The sequence below is a fragment of the Meles meles genome, chromosome 20 (assembly GCF_922984935.1).
Source record: "Meles meles chromosome 20, mMelMel3.1 paternal haplotype, whole genome shotgun sequence".
Taxonomy (NCBI): domain Eukaryota; kingdom Metazoa; phylum Chordata; class Mammalia; order Carnivora; family Mustelidae; genus Meles; species Meles meles.
In genome coordinates, this window is record NC_060085.1 from 32,264,238 (window position 1) to 32,286,743 (window position 22,506).

General features: G+C 40.6%; 1 protein-coding gene across 4 annotated transcripts in view; it reads left to right on the forward strand.

The window, feature by feature from the left end:
- ATXN7 (ataxin 7) overlaps positions 1-22,506 on the forward strand; it is a 138,066-nt gene that overhangs the window by 86,046 nt on the left and 29,514 nt on the right. For 3 of the 4 annotated variants that reach the window (XM_045991241.1, XM_045991242.1, XM_045991243.1), the window contains one exon: positions 2,162-2,266. In XM_045991241.1, the coding sequence (XP_045847197.1) occupies positions 2,162-2,266 (105 nt within the window). Of the gene's footprint in view, positions 1-2,161; positions 2,267-18,319; positions 18,481-22,506 lie in introns of those variants that run through there. The other variant, XM_045991244.1, reaches the window with a different exon arrangement.

Consider the following 22,506-nt stretch of genomic DNA (forward strand, 5'->3'; position numbering starts at 1 on the left):
TCGAGTGCTGTGGAAAACCACACAAAACCAGCACATTGCAGTCGCCTAAATCTAAAGTGAGACCACTTAATTTAATGCTGTTTTAACTACCATTTAATTAATAAAACTAATTGAGTCAATTTCATTAATTAAACTCTTGATTTGATATTTATAGACATTTCATACTTCACAGCTGTAAATTATGAATGCTGTGTTCTGTAATTCAGATTTTCTTTTGTAATTGGTCTTGTATTGGAGGCATTTAGCACAGGGGTATATGGAACTTAAAGGGAACTACTTACATTTTATTTTTAAAATGAACTGTCATGTCAAGAAATTGTAGCCATGGAAAATGGCTTATTACGTGTTGATCATTGCAGGGATATAACCTTTCCTTTTCTCCCACATGTACTATTTTTAACTCAATGTGGGCATGCTTTCAAGGAAAATAACACCTTGTTTGGTTCTTATTTTTCATTAAATTATTAAGCTTAGTCACAGAAGTCTGTAGTCTACTAGAAGCTTCTTGCATTATCTAATCAGTTTATCAGAGGTGTTCAGCTCTGACATTCCAACTTAATGGAGGTGGAAACTGGAAGGAATTTCTAGAAATCACGTTCCTCTGATCTTCAAGGGACCAGATCCAAGCCATTGTTGTGAGTCAGAATGGAATCCCGGCTACTGACGTAGACAAAGTTCTTCATCTCTCTGTGAATCAGTTTCCTCCTTTTTAGAGGGGTTGTAATGGTATCTACCTAGGTAGTTATGAGAAAAGAATGAGAGCATAGCACCTAGAAACTGCTCAGTGCTGCCATTGCGTCCCAGAAGCTTGTTGGTCCCTGGTATATTTCAGATTTATAGCCAGCAATCTGTGCAATTCAGTGTAATAGAAACTGTTTAAGAAAATCTGAGCTATATCCATTGTAGATATTAGATCAGTCATTTGATGCTTTGAGACTATGATCACTTTACATCTCCTCAGGGCATTTTCTTTTTCTTGTAAAACTACCATGATCACCCAAGCTGGAGAAAATGTGAAATCAGATCTTACAGGAAAGAAAACAGATGCCAATTAGTTTTGGATCTTTTTTCCCCTTTAAACTTGGTATTCGGTCTACTAAACTGTTTGTCTAATTGAAATGTGCTTATTATCCACTCATTGCAGATATTCTAGGTAGTGTGCAATACTTAAAACCAGCAATTGTCTTTTTTTTTTTTTTTCAATCTCTGTGCCAATGTGGGGCTTGAATTCACGACCCAGAGACCAAGGGTCCCATGCTTTACTGACTCAGGCAGCCAGGCACCCCTAAATTCACCAACTTTGAAATATTTAAGAGATTAGATTCTGGATCTGAAATGTTAGCACTGTTCCCTACCTAGATTATTGTTAAGTAATTATTCATGGTTAGGACTTTTTAGTTAGCCACATATTACCAAATATCAAATCACTTTCAGTTTCTGTGTACATGCAGATAGTTTAGTTTTACATTTGTGTTTTAATTAACTTCTTAACCGTAAAGAGTCCAAGTTGTATCTTGCCCTATTATAGTAACTGAACTGAGATTAATGTGTGAAATACTCTGTTTGTACCAAAGTTCCATAAGTTCAGGGACATCAGTATGTGAGCAAAAGGACTAGAGGTTCTTGTGACCTGAAAAAAGAGTATAAAAATAATTTTTTTTGTATTACATGCTGACCAGACCGGCAGTTCTACTCTTCAGTGAAACCTCTGCTTCCTTTCTTAACTGTTCCATAGAACTCAGAAACCAGATGACTGGAATAGAATGCATAGTTAAACAAAACCATTAGATGATACAGCTTTATGAATTGCTAAGCATTTTATGTGGTACAGATTCTTACCCATAACCTTGGTGTGGAGTTCATCTAAAGTTGTTTTATTATGTGAGTGTATTCATTGTTCGCATTTTAATAGATTTGTCTCTTTCACCTCATACTGATGATTTTTGGTGTGTTTTATTTTAACTTTCTGAACAGTGTTTCTATAAGCCTGATTTGATTTCTCTCTTAATAGTTATGGTGGCACATCAGTTACTTTTAAATGCTACTGGAGCAGTATTTGAACTGGTGTACTTCATCTTAAGGCAGCAGCTTTAGAAAGTGTTGCTAGCTAAATGGTTTCGTATTAATCAGAACCAGATGAGTGATTCTTTCTTTGTTGCAGACATGCCAATATTTGGTCTGTGTCCAGCCCACGATGATTTCTACTTGGTGGTGTGTAACGACTGTAATCAGGTTGTCAAACCGCAAGCATTTCAATCACATTACGGTAAGTGCTTAACCATTTAAAAATCATTATTAGAGGGTAAAAGGTAAAGGAGGATTAAACTGAAGGCCAGTGACAGCATGGATAGGCTATAATATTCCTCCCTCTGTCAGGAACTAGGCTTTCTAATTCATCGAATGGGTTAATGCCTATCAGATGTTGGGTATTTTCTGAATTTTATTAAAAGTGATGTGTATTTTCTAATTTTTTGAAATTACACAAGGAAAAACATATTTTATAAAATCTCTTTTGAAATACTGAGTCAGCATAGTGAAAGGTTTATTTCCTTCTAGGCCTCATGGTTGTGAATTTAGTGGTTGGTAAAATTATATATACACAGTGTGGATACATGTCTTTTTAAAGGAAATGTGATTTTGAAACTTCCAAGTTCAGTAATTCTAAATCCAGCTTGACATCGTGTTTGTGAATATGATGAAACTATCACATCTTTCTCATTAAAATGCACATGTACTTAGAAATGAAGCAATGTGTCTTTAGAGATTTCATGAACCCCTGAGCCATCCCTGGGCTTCTAGGCTCCACGCCTGCTGTCTGGGTGTTTGATCATAGAAGAATCCAAATAAAATGGTTTTGGTTTGTCATAATGCCACCTAAAGACATAGTTTTATACCCAATTGGGTTCAGTAATAGCTCAGAAGTATTTGAGGGCACACCTTATTTCAGGCATGGGGATGTGTATAGTATGATCCTTATTTACCTCCTTGGAATTTACAATCTAGCTTAAGAGACAGGCAGAACTAACTAGACATACTTTTAAACAACTGTGAGTTGTTTCCTCATTGTCCTCGTTACTACAGATGCAAGCTTGAGACAGAATAGCAACGGGATCCTTCTATAGATAGAGTGTTTAAGCAAAGCTTCTGAGGAGGTGACCCTGGTGACCTGAGCTGTAAGTGATGGAATGGAGCCACCCATGTGGCAATCTGGAACAAGTGCATTCTTACACGGAGGGAAGAGCTGGTGTACAGCTGACCGCCATAGGTTGAGGGTAGTTAGTGGAGGGAAGTAGACACTAGAGAGGTCTGCCCTTGTGGGCAGGGCCCGGACCCTGATCATGCACAACCTTGAAGGGGAGGGTAAGAAGCAGTTTGGAGGCATTGTAGGGCTTATTCTATAAGAAAGTAAGTAACACAGGTCTACCTCACTGGTGCATTTGTGGAGAAGAAATTGTAGGAGAAGGGTAGAAGTTGGGAAGAGTTCAAGGTGCAAGACATGGTAACAGACAAAGTAAGGCTAAGGTGGGGCCCTAGAGTTGAGGAGACAGCATAGCTTTGAGATGCATTTTAAGGCTAAAACTTAAAAAGGCTTATTGTTGGGACAACAGTTGTTTTAAGAGGCATGCCATCTTATCAACATCCCACCATGTTTTCCCATAGGAATCGATTTTTTTATGTAACGAGAAAAAGGTTTTCTGAGTGTCTGATTCTGAGTGAAGCCCTGGGTAGGCTCTAAAGTGAGAAGAAAGGTGAATAAGATATGATCTTCTTGATAAAGAGTCATAGAGGTTAGTATTGGAAAAGGCAGTTAATCAATTGCCAAGTATTTTGGAGTTTAGGATTTTGAAGCCAAACTAGGCTGGATTTCAATTTAAACTGGCAAGAACCATAAGTTGTTCATTTGCCCTGAGCAAGTTTTCCAACCTCAGCTTCCTTTGTTACAATGTCAGAATGGTAACAGCAACCTCATAGGTTCTCAGTGACCATAAATGAAACAACATGGTAAAGCTCCTCATACAATGCCTGACACATAATAGGGATGAGGGAGAGAGAAAAGTACAACTGTGGATACAGGCAGGTTTGTGTTTAATGTCAAAAAACAGTCCAGGGCCTTAAGAACAAGGAGGAACACAAATTGCTTTTCGATAAAAAGGCTTCTTGGAGGAAATTGCCTTCAGGTTAGGTGATTCTGAAGAGTAGAATGGATTTTTTGTCCCATATGCAAATGTTTTCCTTCAATTTTTAGGTATGTAATACATGTCCATTGTGGAAGATGCAGAAAAGACTTTTAATTTATTAATTATTTCATTAACATATAATGTATTATTAGCCCCAGGGGTACCGGTCTGTGAATCGCCAGGTTTACATACTTCACAGCACTCACCATAGCACATACCCTCCCCAGTGTCCATAACCCAGCCACCAGATCCCTACCCCCTACATCCCAACAATCCTCAGTTTTGTGAGATTAAGAGTCTTTTATGGTTTGTCTCCCTCCTGATCCCATCTTCTTTCATTTCTTCCTTCCCTACCCCCAAACCCTCCACTCTGCCTTCCAAATTCCTCACATCAAGGAGATCATATGATAATTGTCTTTCTCTGACTGACTTATTTTGCTCAGCATAATACCCTCTAGTTCCATCCACGTCATTGCGAATGGCAAGATTTCATTTCTTTTGATGGCTGCATAGTATTCCAGTGTGTGTGTGTGTGTGTGTGTGTGTGTGTGTGTGTGTGTGTGTGTGTGTGTACACCACATCTTTTTTATCCATTCATCTGTTGATGGACATTTAGGTTCTTTCCATAGTTTGGCTATTGTGGACATGGCTGCTATAAACATTCGGGTGCACGTGCCCCTTCGAATCACTACATTTGTATCTTTAGGGTAAATATCCAGTAGTGCAATTGCTGGGTCATAGGGTAGCTCTGTTTTCAACTTTTGAGGAACCTCCATGCTGTTTTCCAGAGTGGCTGCACCAGCTTGCATTCCCACGAACAGTGTAGGAGGGCTCCCCTTTCTGTGCATCCTCTCTAGCATCTGTCGTTTCCTGACTGGTTAATTTTAGCCATTCTGACTGGTGTGAGGTTGTATCTCATTGTGGTTTTGATTTGTATTTCCCTGATGCCGAGCTATGTTGAGCATTTTTTAATGTGTCTCTTGGCCACCTGGATGTCCAGAAAAGACTTTTTAAAAATCACTTCTAATCCCCTAAAACGGGAAGTGTTTTGATGGGGATAGATAGGGCTACCGTGTATAACTTCACAGTTGGTGTGCTGAACAGCCACGTTTAGTGGTCTTAGGTTGACAGTAGCAATGATGTGAGCAAACGCAGAGGTAGGGAATCCCACGCTATCTGGGATGGACTGAATGGAGTCCTCATTGGCCGGGACTGAAGTTCCCACATGTGGATGAGAGGTATGCAGAGACAGGCTGGGACTAGCGCTCAGAGCCTCAGTGCCCATTAGACCCCCTGGCCTTGATGTGTCATTGGGGAAGTGCTTCAGGTTTCTTAGCCCCAGAGTGATAACTTAGTGGTTCTCCAGAGAGGATTGGTGCATGATAGAGTGGATCAGAAGGGAGTGAAAGGCAATTGGCAGTGTGAATCCCAAAGCTGCAGCTTGGGGCACGGCTCACTGACTTGCTCATGGACTCACTCACAGGACATCGTAGGCACAAAGGGCCCTTTTGGTCCCCTTTTCCACAAGCACTTCAACAGAGTTGTTCTAGCACCTTATGGAGATGATTTTCTTTCTCTCATTCTCTCTTTAAGAATGTCTGTATTGGGGGCAGCAGTGAGGGAGTCCCATAAAATCACATTTTTACTCATTTTCTGTGCCAGTACCTAGTTCACCCAGTATTTTCTAATAAGATACTTGTGGAAGGAGAAAGGAGTGGGGGTCACTTCAGACATGTAAATGAGAAGATGTGAATGCAAGAATCACATACTCACATACCTTCTGTGGCTACGCAGGGGCTGGGCTGGGACTGATAAAGCCATTGGGTGTGTGTGTGGTTGCAGGGGGGAGCTTGGTCCCTCTGGTTGCAAGGCAAGTATTGAAGCTGTAAGAAAGAAGAACACTTGGGGCCCAAGTGTTCTGAGAGAGGTTTTTCGTCTGGGAGATGTTGAAGGACTTCCCTCCGTGAGGCAGCACCAAGGGGAAGGCTGATGGCAAACAAACAGGAGGTTAGGACATTTGAAGATTTGGGGGGTTGGGTGCAACTGCATGAAGTGGAGGGGGGCACTATGTGATGACCCTGGAGATTTGGGACCGACACACCACTCACCTGGAGGGAAGGAGGGGTTGGCAGGCTCTCCGGTACCAAGAAGTGTTCCCAGGGCTGCCAGTGTCTCTTCTATCCTTGGGGATAGGGGTTATAATAAGAAACGTTTTTTGGGGGGAACCGATGTGTTTTTTGTTGTAATTCCCAAAGACCCATTCTTTTTTTTTTTTTTAACTTTTTAAAAATTTATCTGACACAGAGAGATCACAGTATGCAGAGAGGCAGGCAGAGAGAGAGGGGGAAGCAGGCTCCCCGCAGAGCAGAGAGTCGGATGCGGGGCTCGATCCCAGGACCGTGGGATCATGACATGAGCGGAAGGCAGAGGCTTTAACCCACTGAGCCATCCAGGCGCCCCCCAAAGGCCCATTCTTACATGTTAACACCAAAAGCAGTTTTCAAATTCAAAATCCTTCCCAGTGGCCGTTATAGTCTGTTTATTAGGTATTAGGAAGAATCCGTACCTGCCGATGGAGGGATTCTCTTTTCTTATCCTTGCACGAAATTGGTGAAAATGTGTGGGCAGTCTTCTGTGAATTAATGTATTAGTGATAATCATCTGTGACTTTTATGAACAACTGAGCAGTTGTTATAAAATCCAACAGGCAGTTCATTTAAAACCACTGCTGCTAGGGCAGAGAAGGAAGCCACAATAGCAACAAGGCTTATAAATTGGTTTGTGTTGGTGATAATGTTATGGTGAATTAGTAAGCAGCTTATTACCAAGAGTAGTAAGAGATAATACTAATTTTTTGCTAGCCAAACTACCTTTTGGGGAGCTAACGATTACCCAGGATTTCCATATGAGGAATGATATGGATTGATGGTAGTGTCATTGTGGCATTCCCAGTTTCTCATAGATCTATTTGCTTTCATAATATAGACTTCTTTTTTTTCTTGGAAACTGCATAGTAATATCATATTTTCTTGATGTTGTTTTAATGTTTTGAAGTAGTCCAGGATACTTCATATTTTCCTTTAGTTACTCGGTATTTTTGAGAGCAAGATGTTCCTTACTGTTAATTTCAGATTTAAAAGTATAATTTGAATCATTGGATCCCAAACCTGCTGTGCATCTAAATCAGAGAGGAGCTTTCTAAATGGGCAGCTTCCCAAGGACCATTCCGACTGTCTAGATGGGAATCTGTGGGATAGGACCTAGTGATCTATGTTCCTAACCACTCTGGAGACCGACTCCGAACCCCAGGCTGACCGGGGTGCACACCCCGGTGACCCCAGCACATCCCTCCACTCTGTCAGGGTTGTTGCTCTGCAGTCCTGGTGCCTGGCACGGTGACTGACATAGATTGGCACTCAGAAATTTGTTGAGTCTAGCAAGGATGGCACGAAAGGAGGCCCTTGTTTTTTTTTTTTTAAACTGATTTTTAACTTTTTTTTTTTTACATGTTGGAAATGTCCTGTTAATTGCCTCTAAATCTTTGAGTATGGAGGAGGGCTGAGACGGTGACATTCCATAGGGCCAGAAGTACCCTCCTTTTGAGGTTGTTTACCACGGTGGGAATCTCAGTTAATAATACATGTGTTGGTCCTAAACTAGCCACTGAATAGCATAAAATGTGTAGTCCTGTTTCTGTACATTGGCTGTGGTTCTGAACAGGTTGGATTGGCTGATGATTTGTGGGGTGCCTTTGGGGTTCTGTTTTGTAAGAGTTTCCCAAGTGATTCTGACACGCTGTGTGCATGTGCTGCCTTTTGCTCTGCTGCTTCTCTGAGTTTGCTTTTGAAAAATACCTTAATTCCTCTTAACCAGTCTTTGTGCAGACGTGAGGTGATCTTGCATAGGTGGGCTAAGTGAATGCTGTTGATTTAGCTTGGACAGGGGCCATAGTTAGAGCCACTAAGAAATGGAAACCCTGCTTGAATGTCAGCTGCTAAAGTATTTTGCCCCAGGTTAGTTAAGTTGACCCATTTGTTCACCTTTTGGCTCAGCCCTGAGTCCCTGAGCAATGCCTTGCAGTCCCATGTGCCTGTGCCACCTTTCCCGGTTTTAATCAGTTGGGTTCTTTATTTATGATTTGCTTATTAAACATAATTCCACTTAATATTTTTCTTTAAATCAAACCACTTCTATTTAAATAAATCCTTTACAGAGAAACCTTACCAGAATCATCATCAGGAAGACTGATGTTGTTTGCCATAGATGCTAAGTATAAAAATAAATAAAGTGAGGAGGTGATTAAATTCCTTGTTGATGTTCTTGCGGGTGCTAGCTCTGAGCCCCGAGGCCTGCTCCCTTTGTGGAAGAGGAGACTAGCACGTTTTAGGCAAGTGTTATCCACCCAGTAATGTGATGTTTGTTATCTGAAGAATTGAAAGAGATTTGGAAAAGGAGTAAGTTATCACTTGAGATTTAATGTTGTTAATGATGGGGAGTGAAGTCTACTCTGTGTTTTGGGAAACACCAATTCCAGCTCTTGGATTTGGTTTCCTCTCCTGTTGAAGGAGCTGTCCACTGAGGCCAGCCCCAACCCTAGGAAGTCGTCATGCCTAGGAAGCAGATTCTCAAGTCACATTTTGATCTGCAGAAGAATCACAGAGAACGAATACCCTTGGTCTTTTATCAGTTGATATTATGTACTGATTATATGCTGAGCCCCTGCCAATCACCAGGAGTGGCGTGTGAGTCTGGTCCTCAGTGTAAAACACATTTCCTCTCTCAGATCTGTGTTCATAGATCGGGGTGGTGGTGCGGGAATATTACAACTCTGTGAAAGTAGCATTAGCAGAAATACTGCTGTGATCTTACAGCTTTCTCTACTTGCAGATACTGCGATCCTGCAAAATTAACAGCCGCACACATTCCGTGAAGTGCACTGAGGTGGCTTGGGTTCTTTTAGATGGCAGCATAAATTATATTTTTCAGGAATGTAATTTTCATCAGAAGATGAGTAAATACAAAGTACTTATACTTGTTTGAGCTAATTAAATGGTTTCGCAGAATGAGTCTTAATCTATGAGAGCCGATGGGCTGGTTCTGGCATCGGTGCTGATTGCCATTGTTGACAGCATTTCATATAGCTGTGACCAGTGATTGCTATCCTTTGATTGAATTAATCTACATCACAAAGCAGAGGTTTTGCTGTTTAATAAAGAACACCCTTCCCCTTTTGCCATCTGGTTGAAAGTAACAATTTCAGGTAATTTGAATGAGTTATTTTATTTTGCTATTAAGTAACTTTATTTTTGGATAAAGAAAAAAATGTTTCTCTGTTCTGTCCAATGTGCTGGCTAAATTTGGCCACTGCGTTTTCATAATCTGGGCCTTTTTCTACTTTGAAACTTTTAGTGATAGTTAATCTTTTCAGGATTTCCATTCGTCTAAAAGTCCACAGACTAATGATGATTTTTTAAATAGAATATTTGGTGATTCACAAAGCATTGTTGTATGTATTGTCTCATTTCCTGTTCTTAGCAACCCACCGAGTGGATAGTTCTATTCCCAGTTTACAAATAAAACTCCTAAATTAAATTTCTTTCACATGGATAAAACATACCAGGCCAGGTTTTCTGGCGACTCATATCCATTTCTCTTGCATGTAATAAGGATGTATAGAGTTAAAAGAAAATCTAGGGAAGATGTAATGAATTCCACATGTCACAAAACTATCATTAGTGACAGATGTCCAAGCTCAGGTAGAACTTTAAAGTTGGCGTAGAGTAGCTGGGTCAGCATTGTAAACCCATTACCTCAGAGAGAACATTCAGTAATTCGTAGTAGTAATGGTAGTAGGTAATTGATTTAGCATAGTTGTTGGATTTCTCTTCAGCCCATTCTCCTACTCTGTTTAACCCTAAATACTTGTAGTCCAAAGCCAAGCTCCTCCTCTTTTTGTTTCAGCCCCATAACATTCTGTAGCTTCTTTAGAGAATTGGTTGGCATATTTATTCCTTTAGTCGGTACAGAGATTGAAACTTGTTGTAGAGCCAAACATAATTAACTCTTTTGCTTCTGAGACATACGCCAGGTCTTTCTCCAGCTGTCAGGGCTGAGTCAAGGAAGGGAGCTAACCATAGCAGGCACATCAAAACGGGAATGAGATCAAGGTGGACATTAGTTTAACTCTCAGTGGAACTCTGAAATTGACCATTTGACCTAAACTTCTTGTCATCGAAAGTAGCATGATACAAAATAAATGCAGTGAATTCAGCTTTCTTTGTCACAAGCCAAACAGTGCTAATTAATTTTTTCGTGTAACTTTAGTAGTATCAAATAAAGGACCACTTTGTCCCTAGCTAATATAATTTTACCTTTTTTCCTTGGTTGTGTAATAAGCAGTGTCTTTACGTGGTATTATTTATGCCATTAATGGGAGCCACATTTAAATTTGTAGTTATAAAATATATTAATTTTTCCTCTTCATGAATCTCTGCTTTTATTAATGTGCCTTTCCAATTGCTTAAAAAAATAAATAAATTGGCCGTGATGTTATTCATGCATTTAGCAAATATTTATTGAGTACCCCCTGTCGGCTCTAGGCATTGCTCCCACTGAACTACAGAAACAGTGTCTCCCATGCAGCTTATATTCTAGTTAGGGAGGGTGGAGACAAAATCAAGTAAAATAAGATTACTTCAAGTAGTGATAAAGGCTAAGAATAATGTGAGAGAGGATGACCATCAAGGCAGGATCCTCTAGGTAAGGCTAGTCAGAGAAAGCTCCTCTGAGGTGTTGATTTTGAAGCTCACTGAAAAAAAGAGCTAGCCGTGTGAGGATGTGGAAGACCAGCGTTGGACACAGAGAAAATAGCAGGTACAGAGACTCTGGGGTGGAAATGCACATAGCAGAAAGGCCAGTGAGGAGGTGGAGAAGCGTTGTGTAAAGATGTGAGGGGTCTGAGTTAAGGTTCAGAAAAGGGGGACTGGGGCCCAGTGGTGCAGGGCCCTGTAGGCCACCAAAGGATCAGGATTGGACAGTGCAGGTGACTTAAAGTCGCTGAAGGGTTTTGAGCAGGGGAGTGTCCTGATCTGATTGATGGTTGCTCTGTGGAACATAGGAGCAAGAGCAGAATCAGGGAGGCCTGTTGGTGGGCTGTTTTGCTCTAGTCCAGTTGAGGGCTGAATCAGGAGAAAAGGCTGAGATTGAGATTGTGGCAGAGGCTGCCAAAGTTGAGGGTTATGGCCAACATTGCAGGCTGCATGGAAGTAGAAAGCCATCAGGGCCTGCTGATGGATGGGGGATTAGCGGTATGGGGGAAGAAGGGACAAGGAATGACTCATGGGGTTTTTGGCTCAAGCAACTGGAGGAATTTACCTAGTTTATGGATTCAGGGGGGTTGTTCTTCCAGCTTGTGTGGGGCCTTTTTTTTTTTTTTTCCCTTCTTCTTCTTCTTGTAAATGAGGTATACTGACTGGAATGCAAAGCCTTGATGTGTTATATTCAGTCTTTAGGCATTTTCTAAATATTGTAGGGATTGAAAATAGTTAGTGCAATAATGCAAACTTTGGGGTCATTTATTCTTTTTAGTTTGTTGTTGTTGTTTTGTGGAACGGTAGTTACCTAGTCCTAGATGCCAGGACACAAAAGAGGATGTGCGTGCTCTCCTGGGACTCCTCAGCTTCTCATTCAGCTAACAAAAACATACCAATTCAAAAGCAAAAACACAGGCATTTTGATTTTTTTCATTGTTAATATAGTAATATTCATTGTAAAGGAAAAATAAATATGAAAGAGGAGGATAAATATGAAATCAGAACGAGTAAAGCTCCTCCATGTTACTTCTCAGGGCTGCAGTTTGGCACATACTCTTGGAAGGTTTCTAGACCCGGCACATAGACCTGTTTGACTGCGTGTTTCTCGTTCCCTCATACACATTAACATTGGATGTGTTATAAATTTACTTTTTTAAACTTAATAACCTATCTTATTTTTTCATGTGAATTCATACTACATCACTTCTTTTTAAAGATCATTCCACTTCATTAGTGTCTTTAAGTTAATTTCACCGGGCCTCTCTGTTCGCACACATGTAGTTTCTCAGTGTCGCATTATGCCAGGCATTGCTTTAAATAACACTCTTCTTTGGGAATGTCTGTCATGTATATCAGTGTATTGATTCTCCCATGGAGGCTGGTCAGGGCTGCGATTTAATGAACTACTTCAGCAGTTCTGATTTGCGTCACCAGGAGAAGACAGTGAAAATGGGGGTTTCTAGTAGCATTAATCAATCAGGAAATGAATACTGTTTATTCACCAGTGCTTTTTTTGACCTGTCTACTATATATAGAAATTATCAGGATTGCTGTGCTTCAGATTTTAAAGGAGTTATTTCAGTATATAAAGCTGCATTTTTGTGATATTTGCTAAAAGGTGTTTTTCCTGAGTCACTTCACAAGACTACTGTGTGTGTTTACTGGTTACGATACACAGACACCTGCTATTTCAACCCTGTTCAGCTGTGGTCTTACATATGACCAGAAGAGGGAGTTTTTAATTGCTTCTTTATGCTGTAACACCTACTACCTGGCTGGAAGAATTCCTCTCATGAATACACTAGTCCAAGCCCATAAAACACTGGTTTGGGGCAAGGGAGCAGTGGCTTAACTTAGCTCTTGGCTTTCTCATTTCACATTGCGTATACATACATAAACACATTGTGTATACAGAAATCCCGGTCTTTAGGTTTACTTCCACATTTTATTATTGAGACAACAGTTCTCAGATTGAACGTCAAGGAAATTTTGTATCTTTTCCTCCTGTGTTTTTGAAAGTTTAAAAAAAAAAGGGGGGAGCGGGGGAGATCAGGGAAGGTAATTATCTTAGTTTCGAAAGTTAAAATACAAGCAGTAAGCCCCTGATCACACATGATAGAGTTTCTGATCTATAGTCTTCTAGGGTCAGAAATAAACTCTGGAATGAAATTTGTTTATTGCTTCATATTCTTGATATTTTCAAAAGATTGTTAGAATTTCTAATACTAAAGATTTGGGGTGAGCTTAAGAATGTTAAAATACTGTTTTGCCAGAGTAGCTAATAGGCCTGTTTTCTCTGTGATTCTTCATGTGTTCAGTTGTGCTACTTGAATCTCAGTCAGCTTAGCCAAACAAATGAAATGGGAGCCCTAATCAGGATATGCTTATTTGATGTAACACCAGAATGTAGTGCTGTCTAAATTCTTCTTCAGCTCCTTTCACGGTGCATTTGTTTAGTACAGAAATTGGTTAAATTAGTTTCTTTATGGATTTTTTGAATGATGCATGAATATATCAAATGTATAAACATCATATATTTTTATATAGATAGACAAATGTAATAATCACAAATATGCTATTTTCAATTCAGCCTACTTTTTTCTTATCTTGTTGGCTCTTTCTCCCTACTCGCACTTTCCAACTGTAGCAGTCTTCTCTTTCTGCAAACCATCTATGTAACTTGGTACAGTATTAGTACATAACTTAGTATACATCTAAATTTTTTCTAGTGCTAATAAATCTATATTAATACATATAATCCTGTGTTTTATTAGTAGGGACTTTTGGTCATAGCTTTCTGAAAAATGGATTCTAATATGCACACTTCTGTTGCTTTTCTACTCAACAGTACCACATGGGAATTCATTCACAGGCCAGGATAATGCTAATCCCCCCTTTTCAATGGCTGCTTACTATTCTAAGGTGTGGCTGGGTAGTAGCTTCCTTTTCGAAGTCCTCTGTCTGTGGACATAAACCTATTTCCTGCTTTTTGCCTCCAGGAACAAAGCAATAGTAACCCTCCTGCCACATATGTCCTTAACTACTGGTGGCTTTGTTTCTATGGAATTAGAGTCTCAGGAAGGGCTTCTTGGGTCAGAAAGGATATTGATAGGGGTTATTAATAGCTGCTACTAAATTGTTTTCCACAAAGACTGCAATACTTTATATTTACTAGGCATATATGAAAGTATCACCATCTCAGGAGTAGTTGTTTTATTTATCTTTCTAAAATTCAGTTTCTTTTGCTAAAGCATCTTAAAGTGTTTTACACACACACACACACACACGATTGATTGTAATTCAACTTTGAACCAAGTTTCTGAAACAAGCACAAACTTTTTTACTACCAGTGTTAGCACGTAACTTCTGAATTTGAGGAATGTGGAATAATATGAGGCAAAGAGATCTTTCAAAACGAGCAATGATTTTTAAAAAAATACTCATTTAAGTAATCACAGGCAATTTTCCTGGCATCTGTGGGAAATTTCTATTCATCCTCCTTGGAATTTACCTTAGGAGAGAAAAGTAGGTCTGCTCGGCTGGGATTCTCCTCTGAGAAATGTGTAAGCTCCTAGAAGGTAACAGTTTTGGGTGAATTTAATTGCAGGAACAAGGATTTTAATCTGTTGTCAGACGTTTTATTCTGATCTCATTATCCCCCTTGCATTTGGTGTGATCGGACACCTTTTAACAGTGTTCACTTTGTGTATCAAATACTGAATGACTGGACTAGAGGTCAGACTGTGGTTTACACAGAGCCTCTGTAAATCAGGCCATGAAGTTATACTTACTTCATTTGCCTGCCTTTGACACAATTGGAACAATTGAAAAGGGATACACACATGAAGTGTGGCTGAGTCCTGAAGAGCCATCCACCAGAAGATCAGATGATGCCAGCCCGAGGAAGGCTGCTGCATGGTATTATCCCCCAAGGTGAATTACCCCTATTTCAACTTCATCTTCCACCTCTCCTAATCCAGCGTGAGTACCTAACGAGCACTGGATAATAACGTCGCAGCGTTTCTTGGTGAAGCTAATCTGATTCTGGATAGCAGGCTTCCAGGCCCACAGCTGAATGAATCGTTTGGTATTTCCAAGTTTGAAAATACTTTCTCCCCCTTTCAAGTGTTCTTTGGCAGCAGGTGAGGAATGTTAAAGCTCCTGTAAGTGCCAATTAAGGCCAATTATAACTTGCTCGGCCTGCTGAGACACTGAAGTGGAGTCACTGGAGACTTGTGCTCCTGTAAACTGGAGAACGGACTACCTACCACCAGTGACCGCAGCACAGCCTTTCCCCACTGCCTGCAGCCTGCTGGGGGCCTACTGAACACCAGATGACACCTGCCTGCCTCTCTGGGATTTGGCTTAGGAAATGCCAAGCTGTGTTGGGGACGTCCCTTATTTCGGTAGCAGGAACCTCTTTTTCCACTTCCCCCTCTTCTTTGAAATGATGCCTGCCGTCTAGTTACTCCTTGATTCCGCTCCTACGAGCTAACCTGTATTGAGCATGGAAGTGGTGCCGGGCTCTGTGTGATGGGCATGACCTCCTTACTCCTCACCGCAGCCCCTCGGGAGAAGCCATCCTAGCACTTCCCAGGAGAGGACACAGACCTGCAGGACGGAGGCTCTTGGCTGAGGCCACAGGACTGCAAGTGAGGAGACTGAGCAGCCCTCAGCTGAAGCCTCGAGGCGCTGCCCTTCCTGACTCCTGCTGGTGTGCTCTTTTGCTGGGAGCAGGCCCATTCACAGAAGAATTTTGTCGGTTCAGGACTCCCTTTGTGCATCAGCATAAAATTGATGAACGCAAACCATCGATGACACAGCGATACCTAGAATTTTTGGTCTGTGAGGCATGGGTGTTTCTCGGTTAAAATGGTATTTTTAGTCTGCAGTGTTTTTTTAGTCTGTAGTCTTTGAATTTTTTTTCCATAAGAAAAATGAAATGTGACCATGTCCTCAGACCTAGACACTTAAATATGAGCCATCATTGGGAAACTTAGTATCAAAATAAACTTTATTTGGGTAGGGTATCGGGAGCTAATTTGTATAAAATAGAGTAAGGATGCTGTCAAGCAGAACAAAGTGGTATTTAAATATTTGCTTTAACATTTTACTTGGGGCATTCAGAGAAGAGAATGTGTGTATGTTTAAAAATTTGATCTAAAGCTTTATGCCCATTTTTTGTATATTTATATATATTCTTATTGTACAAAATTATATTTTCCTGGCTTATGCTGTCATTCCTCCCTTTTTGGATGTAGATCTTAAAAATAAGTTTGAATTGTTTTTGTCTTGTTTGCAATTAACCCTTGACCTTGAACAACATGGATTTGAGTTGTGCAGATTTTATCCATTTATCCAGTTTTTCAGTAAATATAGTATAGTACTGTAAATGTATTTTCTTTTCCTCATAATTTTCTTAATAACATTTTCTTTTCCCATTACAGTATGTAATATGTATGACATAGAAAATATGTGTTAGCTTTATGTTAACAGTAAGGCTTCCCATCAGTAGGAGGCTTTTCATAGTTAAATTTTGGGGGAGTCAAAAGTTAGATTTTTAACTGTGGGTTATGGGAGGTCAGCTCCCCTAACATTGTTCCCCACATTGTTCAAGGGTCAACTATTTGTGAAATTAAATATAGATGTGTATTTGTAGCAATTAAGAATGTTTGCTGAAATTCACCCTGGTTTTCATCAGAATTACAGATGAGATTTGGTTCTCAGAACTCATGGATCAGTTGGGGTTTGTTAAGGATTTTTTCCCCCTTTGCCCTACTGCCATCTACAAAAGGGAACATTAGAAAGGCAAGCATTTGTGCTGGGAGAACAGCGAGGACTCTGGGGTCTGGCCTGACAGGTGCAATGATGTGGAACTGAGGCTTAGTCTGAGAAAAGGCCTCTTATCTCAGTTTTGCCCTGTGGACGATGACATCAAGGAGACTCCTCACCTGCCCCTTAGGGAGGGCGGGTGGGTATAGGGAACAATGCTAAGACCTGTTGCAATCAGGTAGGATAGCAATGGAATTTTTTCTTCTAGCCTAAGAAGACCTTTGGCAATTTAACCTAAACTTCTTATTTTTGCTTAACTTTTGGAAGATTTTTCTCATCCTGGGCTTCTGAGACCTGCTGATGCCCCTTACCTAGTGTTCTGGCATCTTTTAAGGACCACCATAGTTTTGCATTATTTGAACGTGACTATCAGAAGTCTGGGGGAAAGAAAGTAGGTTTCAGAAAACCCTCTGGATCTTAATATTGCTGCCTTGGTTGGGATATGCATGCTTGCCATGAAAATAAAGCAGTGTGGCTACTATTCTTTTGTTTTAGAGCAAATTTAGAATTTGTGTCTGGTCTAATAGAAACCATTTCCTACGCCTCATGACTCTTTCCCACCCCTTCCAGGCCAAATCTTTTCCACACATGTAATTCATGACTTCTTGCCAAATATTCTCTATGGGGTGATGGGATTCTGTAGAGGAATTTCTCCCCTCCTTTTGACATTTAAAAGTGTTCATTCTGAACTATCAGGCATCCGAGTCTATTTATGTATGCAGCCTTTATCATCATAAAACTCCGATCAGTTGGCCCTTTTTTTCCATGTCTATTTGACAGTAAGATTTGGGTATTGAGGAAAAGAGGTTAGCTTTGTGGGGAGTATAATAGGTCTGAGATAGGGAAACAGACGAGGAAGACAGTGTTTATAAAGAGGCACCAGGGAGAGAAGTTTTTGGATTAAAAGTATAAAAGTATAAAAAGTGTATTAGTCAGTCATGTAATGATTGAACACCAAACTCCAGACAATAAGATGTATATTCTTCTGAAATTAGATGTATTTTACAAAAATGCACAGAAAATTGGTTAAGATTTTTGTTACTAGATTTAGGAAGGAAAAGTAAGCTTCAGTATGACAACTTTTAATTATTTTTAAGTATAGATCATGGGCAACTAAAATGTTGAGAGAGGCTGCTGATTTTTATATAGATGTATTAACTCTAAAACTTCTAGGTCTATGGAGGCTTAAAATGTAGGCTGCATAAAGAATCATCCAAGTTTTCTAGCGTACCTGGTAGCAGCGGCATGCATTTCAAGGTATTCAGAAAAATGAGAGTGTGAGAAAATTCATAGTTTAGCAGGTTAAATTCATAAGTTCCATCTTGCACAGTTTTGGCAAGTTGCCTTTCAAATAGAAGGATTGATTTATACCAGCCAGGACGCCTTGTATGACCATATTAGATGAAATTAGACTCCACCCCTTGTTTTCTGTTGATCTGCCAGGACCTTTGTAATTCAAGTGCTTTTTACAGTAGTAGCAAATGTTACATAAGACCAAACATGGAGCATATTTGGAGTTGGTGGGCAGACCCAAGTCATGATGCAAGCTTGCAGTAGCAAGTGTGCAATGAAGCACAACCAGATTCTGTGAATGGAAGGTGACAAGAAGCCTCTCCAGATCAGCCCTTCCTCTGCACGAGGGCTGAAAGCTCCACTGGGTAAGTTTTCTGAGGCAGTTTCCAGAGGCTGGGCTTGGCTCGGGGCCCAGTTGTGGATGAGCGTGCGGGAGGTGGGTTAGGTCTTTGCTAACGTTATGTGGAAAAGAGTTCATGCAGGCCTCTTTCCTCCTGGCGTTTGGCCTCCCCTGCCAGCAGGCCCTGAGCTGTACGGTGGAGGGAGTGAGCTCTGCAGAGCTAGTGGAGCCGAGTGGGTAGTCGCAGCAAGGGGGATTAGCTGCTGCAGGCCGCTCACGGGAGCCATTCTGAAATGTCATTTGAGTGGTCTGGACAAAGTTCAAACACAGACAGGAGTCTGGCTTGTTATTAACTCCAACAAAATGCTGAGGTTTGCACCAAACAGTTCCCGTATCTCAAAACAGGGAAAGCATTAGTTACGCCGCTCTCTAAAAATGGAGGGACGCTGTGACACGCTTTAACTGTTTGTTTTTTATCTCACTTGTGGTAAGTGAGGTTTTGTGACAGGCAGTTCATAGTGTTTCCTGTAGAATGTGTTTGAAAGCTGTTTTGTCAGATACTTCAAATCCACAGCAAAGTTTCAAACAGAGCACTGTCAAGAGGAAGAACAACTTCAAAATATAAACAGTAGCCCTGGAAAGTCATTCAGTAACTTAAATTGAGTGTATAAAAATTTAATTACATACTGAGTGCCAGAAAGAACGATTTTTTTCAGTTGTGTTCTCAAGGTAGCCAGCACAGTTCAGCTGATTGTTTCTGGCTGTGTTGGGAGTCTGTGCTCAAAGTTGCCCGGTCGCCCGCTTCCCTGGTGAGCAGGGGGCGAGGTGACAGTGGAGTGCTTGACTTTTTCCTGGACTCACATTTCATGGCTTCTTGCAGTAATGAGCTTGACCCGGTGATTTTAGTTGAGGGTGGAATTTAGCTACCAGTTCGACGGGCTGTAAATATAGACAGATTTTAAACCTTTAATCAAATTCCTATTAATTCCCTGAAATTTATTTTTTTTAAACTGTCTCTTGTCAGGCAGTTTCAGTTTTGCTGTTCGTGGTTTCGTTTTTGAATATCGCTTTTGATGTTCATTAGTTGTTAACTCCAGCCCGAAGGTGGGGCAGATATTGTTTCTCTTTTCAAAAGAAAAAATGTGTGCTACAGATCCATTGAAAACACTGGCATTGTTAAGTAATGAATCACCCCTTCCTTATTAACAGAGTGCTTAATGAAGAAGGCTTTGGGGGCTGTGCTCCGAGTTTGAGTTTTTTGTCATTCCCCTGTTCACTGTTTGCTTCCCTTCCCCATCCAGAATAAAGTGAAATTAAAAGGATACAAAATTAGTGGGAAATAGCAATAAGGATGTAACTTAGAGTTAGTGTAGCTCTTGGTGGCAGATGGTGCTGTCATTCCATTGCACTTTGGACCTGCTACTCCTTTTCAACCTGGACAGTGTTCCCTGTGGGATTCCTGCACAGCAGTTTTCATTTTAAAAAACAAAATAAAAACAATGAAAAAGAGGACTTGAAATTTTAAAGTTTTACCAGGTTCCTTTAATTCTGTCTCTTCCTGTGTGTGTGTGTGTGTGTGTGTGTCTAAAATTTGGATTGGAGTGGCAAAGGCATACTTTTTTTTTTTTTAATTCCCTTTTTACATTTTGATGATAGCTTTGTATCTTTCATTTGGGACGTAGGCCCAAAATGGGACTACAAAGAAGTTTGGGTAAGGACTGAGTATGTTGATGATTGAACTGCATGTGGTATGTAACAAATTGGAAGACTAAACTTGGAATGATAAATCACCGAGCTGTAGAATGCCTTGTTCCCTAACCAGTGAAGGATTAAATCAGACATAGCTGGACACTGGTTGATTTTTGATTTTGGCTCTTTTTTCTTCTCACATGTTGATACCTGAGGAATGCAGATTTTTCAAGTCACTGATAACTGAGGGAGAGGGAGGAGTGGATCTGGAGGCAGTGCTGTGCATCTCTCGGGGAGATCATGTTTGTTCAGGCAGGGTGATGGCTTGCTGTACTCTGCCAGCATCTTTTGGGTAACACTGTGCTTCTTGAGTACAGCAGAGAGAAGTCCTTATGACTGTTAGCAACGTAGAAGTGCCAGCCAGCATGTCATTTGTGGCGTGATGGCCTGTTGTCAGAAATGGTGGCAGCAGAAGTAGAGTTTGGTGGCTGTATTTTGCTCAAGGCAGCAGCAGCCTTTCCCCCCAAAGGTACTTTCACTGAAAACATCTGTGCATGCCTGTGTGAGATAAGGTTGATAACCTTCAGCTCCGAGTCTGCATCTTGAACACGGTCACAGAAGCAGAGGAAGGGCCCCCGTCAGGAAGTGAACTGGTCATTCAGACCATTCACTGTTCCTTAAAACCAGCTGTTTTATGACAATGATTATGAAGAAACGATGTTATACTCACAACCAAGGTGATCTCCTGTGCTAACCATTCAGTGCCTCCTCTTTCTCTCTCTCATTTCATTCCCTCTAATAAAGTACTTGAATTTTTAAGTTCAAACATTTAAACAATGTTTGCAAAGAGCTACACGTTGGGATGGCAGGGGAGGAGTACCCCCAGACACTCCATTAAGTTTTTCATATTTCTCACACTCTTGAAAGCAAAGTACAGAAAGAACAGTCCCTCCCCATGGGAAGAATTCCTGGCAAGAGGATTATTTGAAGTTGCCATATTTCTGCTCCCTTCTTAGCAACATTATTTACAATCCATTCACGCCTGTCCCTTCCCCCACTGGAGTTGGAGTCGTTTTCCCTTGTAATCTGCCCTTTGTGATCTGTTCTCTTTCATGCAGCTAGCGTGAATGGGGGTGCTGCAAGTGCGCACCCTGCCCGGAGACGGGGAAATGCCCGAGTACTTTAGTGAGCCTTTTATTTCCGTCATAAAGCACTGACTTGAAGAGCTTGATAATTTGATTATAGACCTTTGGTGAAAAGTTGTTTCAAGTGGCCCAAATGACTCTCTTTTCTGCACTTTCCCCTTATGTTTTAATTTAAAAGCACCTCTGCATTAGGGGGAGGAGAAACGTGTTTGGCAGAAGTCGCAGTTGGAGACTAATTTGTTAGGGCAGCCAGTGTTGAAATCATCCTTTTCAATTAAATCTCTCTAGTGGAAATGATGCTGAGTGCTTTGTGGTAAAGACTTTTTCTTCCTCCCTGTTTTTCAGTGCCATTTGTAACCCACCTAAGCATGCTTTCTGGAGGCTGCCTCCCAGCTCCGGTTTTGGCTGATTGTCCTTTGAGGCACTGCCTGTCAGAGGTCAACTCTGGATTCCTCAACCTGAGAGTTGAATATTCCAGGGATAGTCTCACGGATTGACTTGGTTTTTTTTTTAGCATTGGACTACACCTGGCTCTCTCTCGAGTAGTCTAATTGAGTGTCTGGAGATCCTAAAGAAGTCAGATCAAAGAAAAAGCAGATTGAGAATTAAAGAGACTGTGAAGACAGGAAGTGGGGTTAGACCGTGTTTGCTGGTCAGACACATGAGAGTGCAGTTAGACAAGAAGAAGAAAACTAACAAGGAAAAGTTGATCACGAAAGTAGTGAGAAGACATTAAATGCTTCATGTTCACATGCAACGTTTTCATGTCCACGCTGTGAATTTAGATAGTATGCCAAGTATTTTTTTTTAAATACTTATTAGGAAAAAAAATAGATAACTGCTGTGTCAGACACAAAGCCCTGGTTTTACTGATAATGCTTAGGATAACGCTAAAATAACATATGCCTAGTCACCCGCTGAATTTTGAAAAATAGAGTAAATAGACAATAATCTAGATAATTTGTAGAAATGATGAAAGATCCAGAATGGGATTCAGCTTTGAATGACAAAAGTCTAGAGAAAACCCTGATGTGTGGAGCAAAGGAGATGTGCAAGGAAGATTCTCTGAGAGTTGAAAAATGTTTATGTAGTCTTGATTTATAGTTCCTTGATGCTGATTGACGTGACACCTCACGAGTTGTGTTTGGCTGACTTTTAGGAATCCTTTCTTCAATAATCGGCCTAAAATTTCCACCTTTGGATCTATAAAGCTGAAT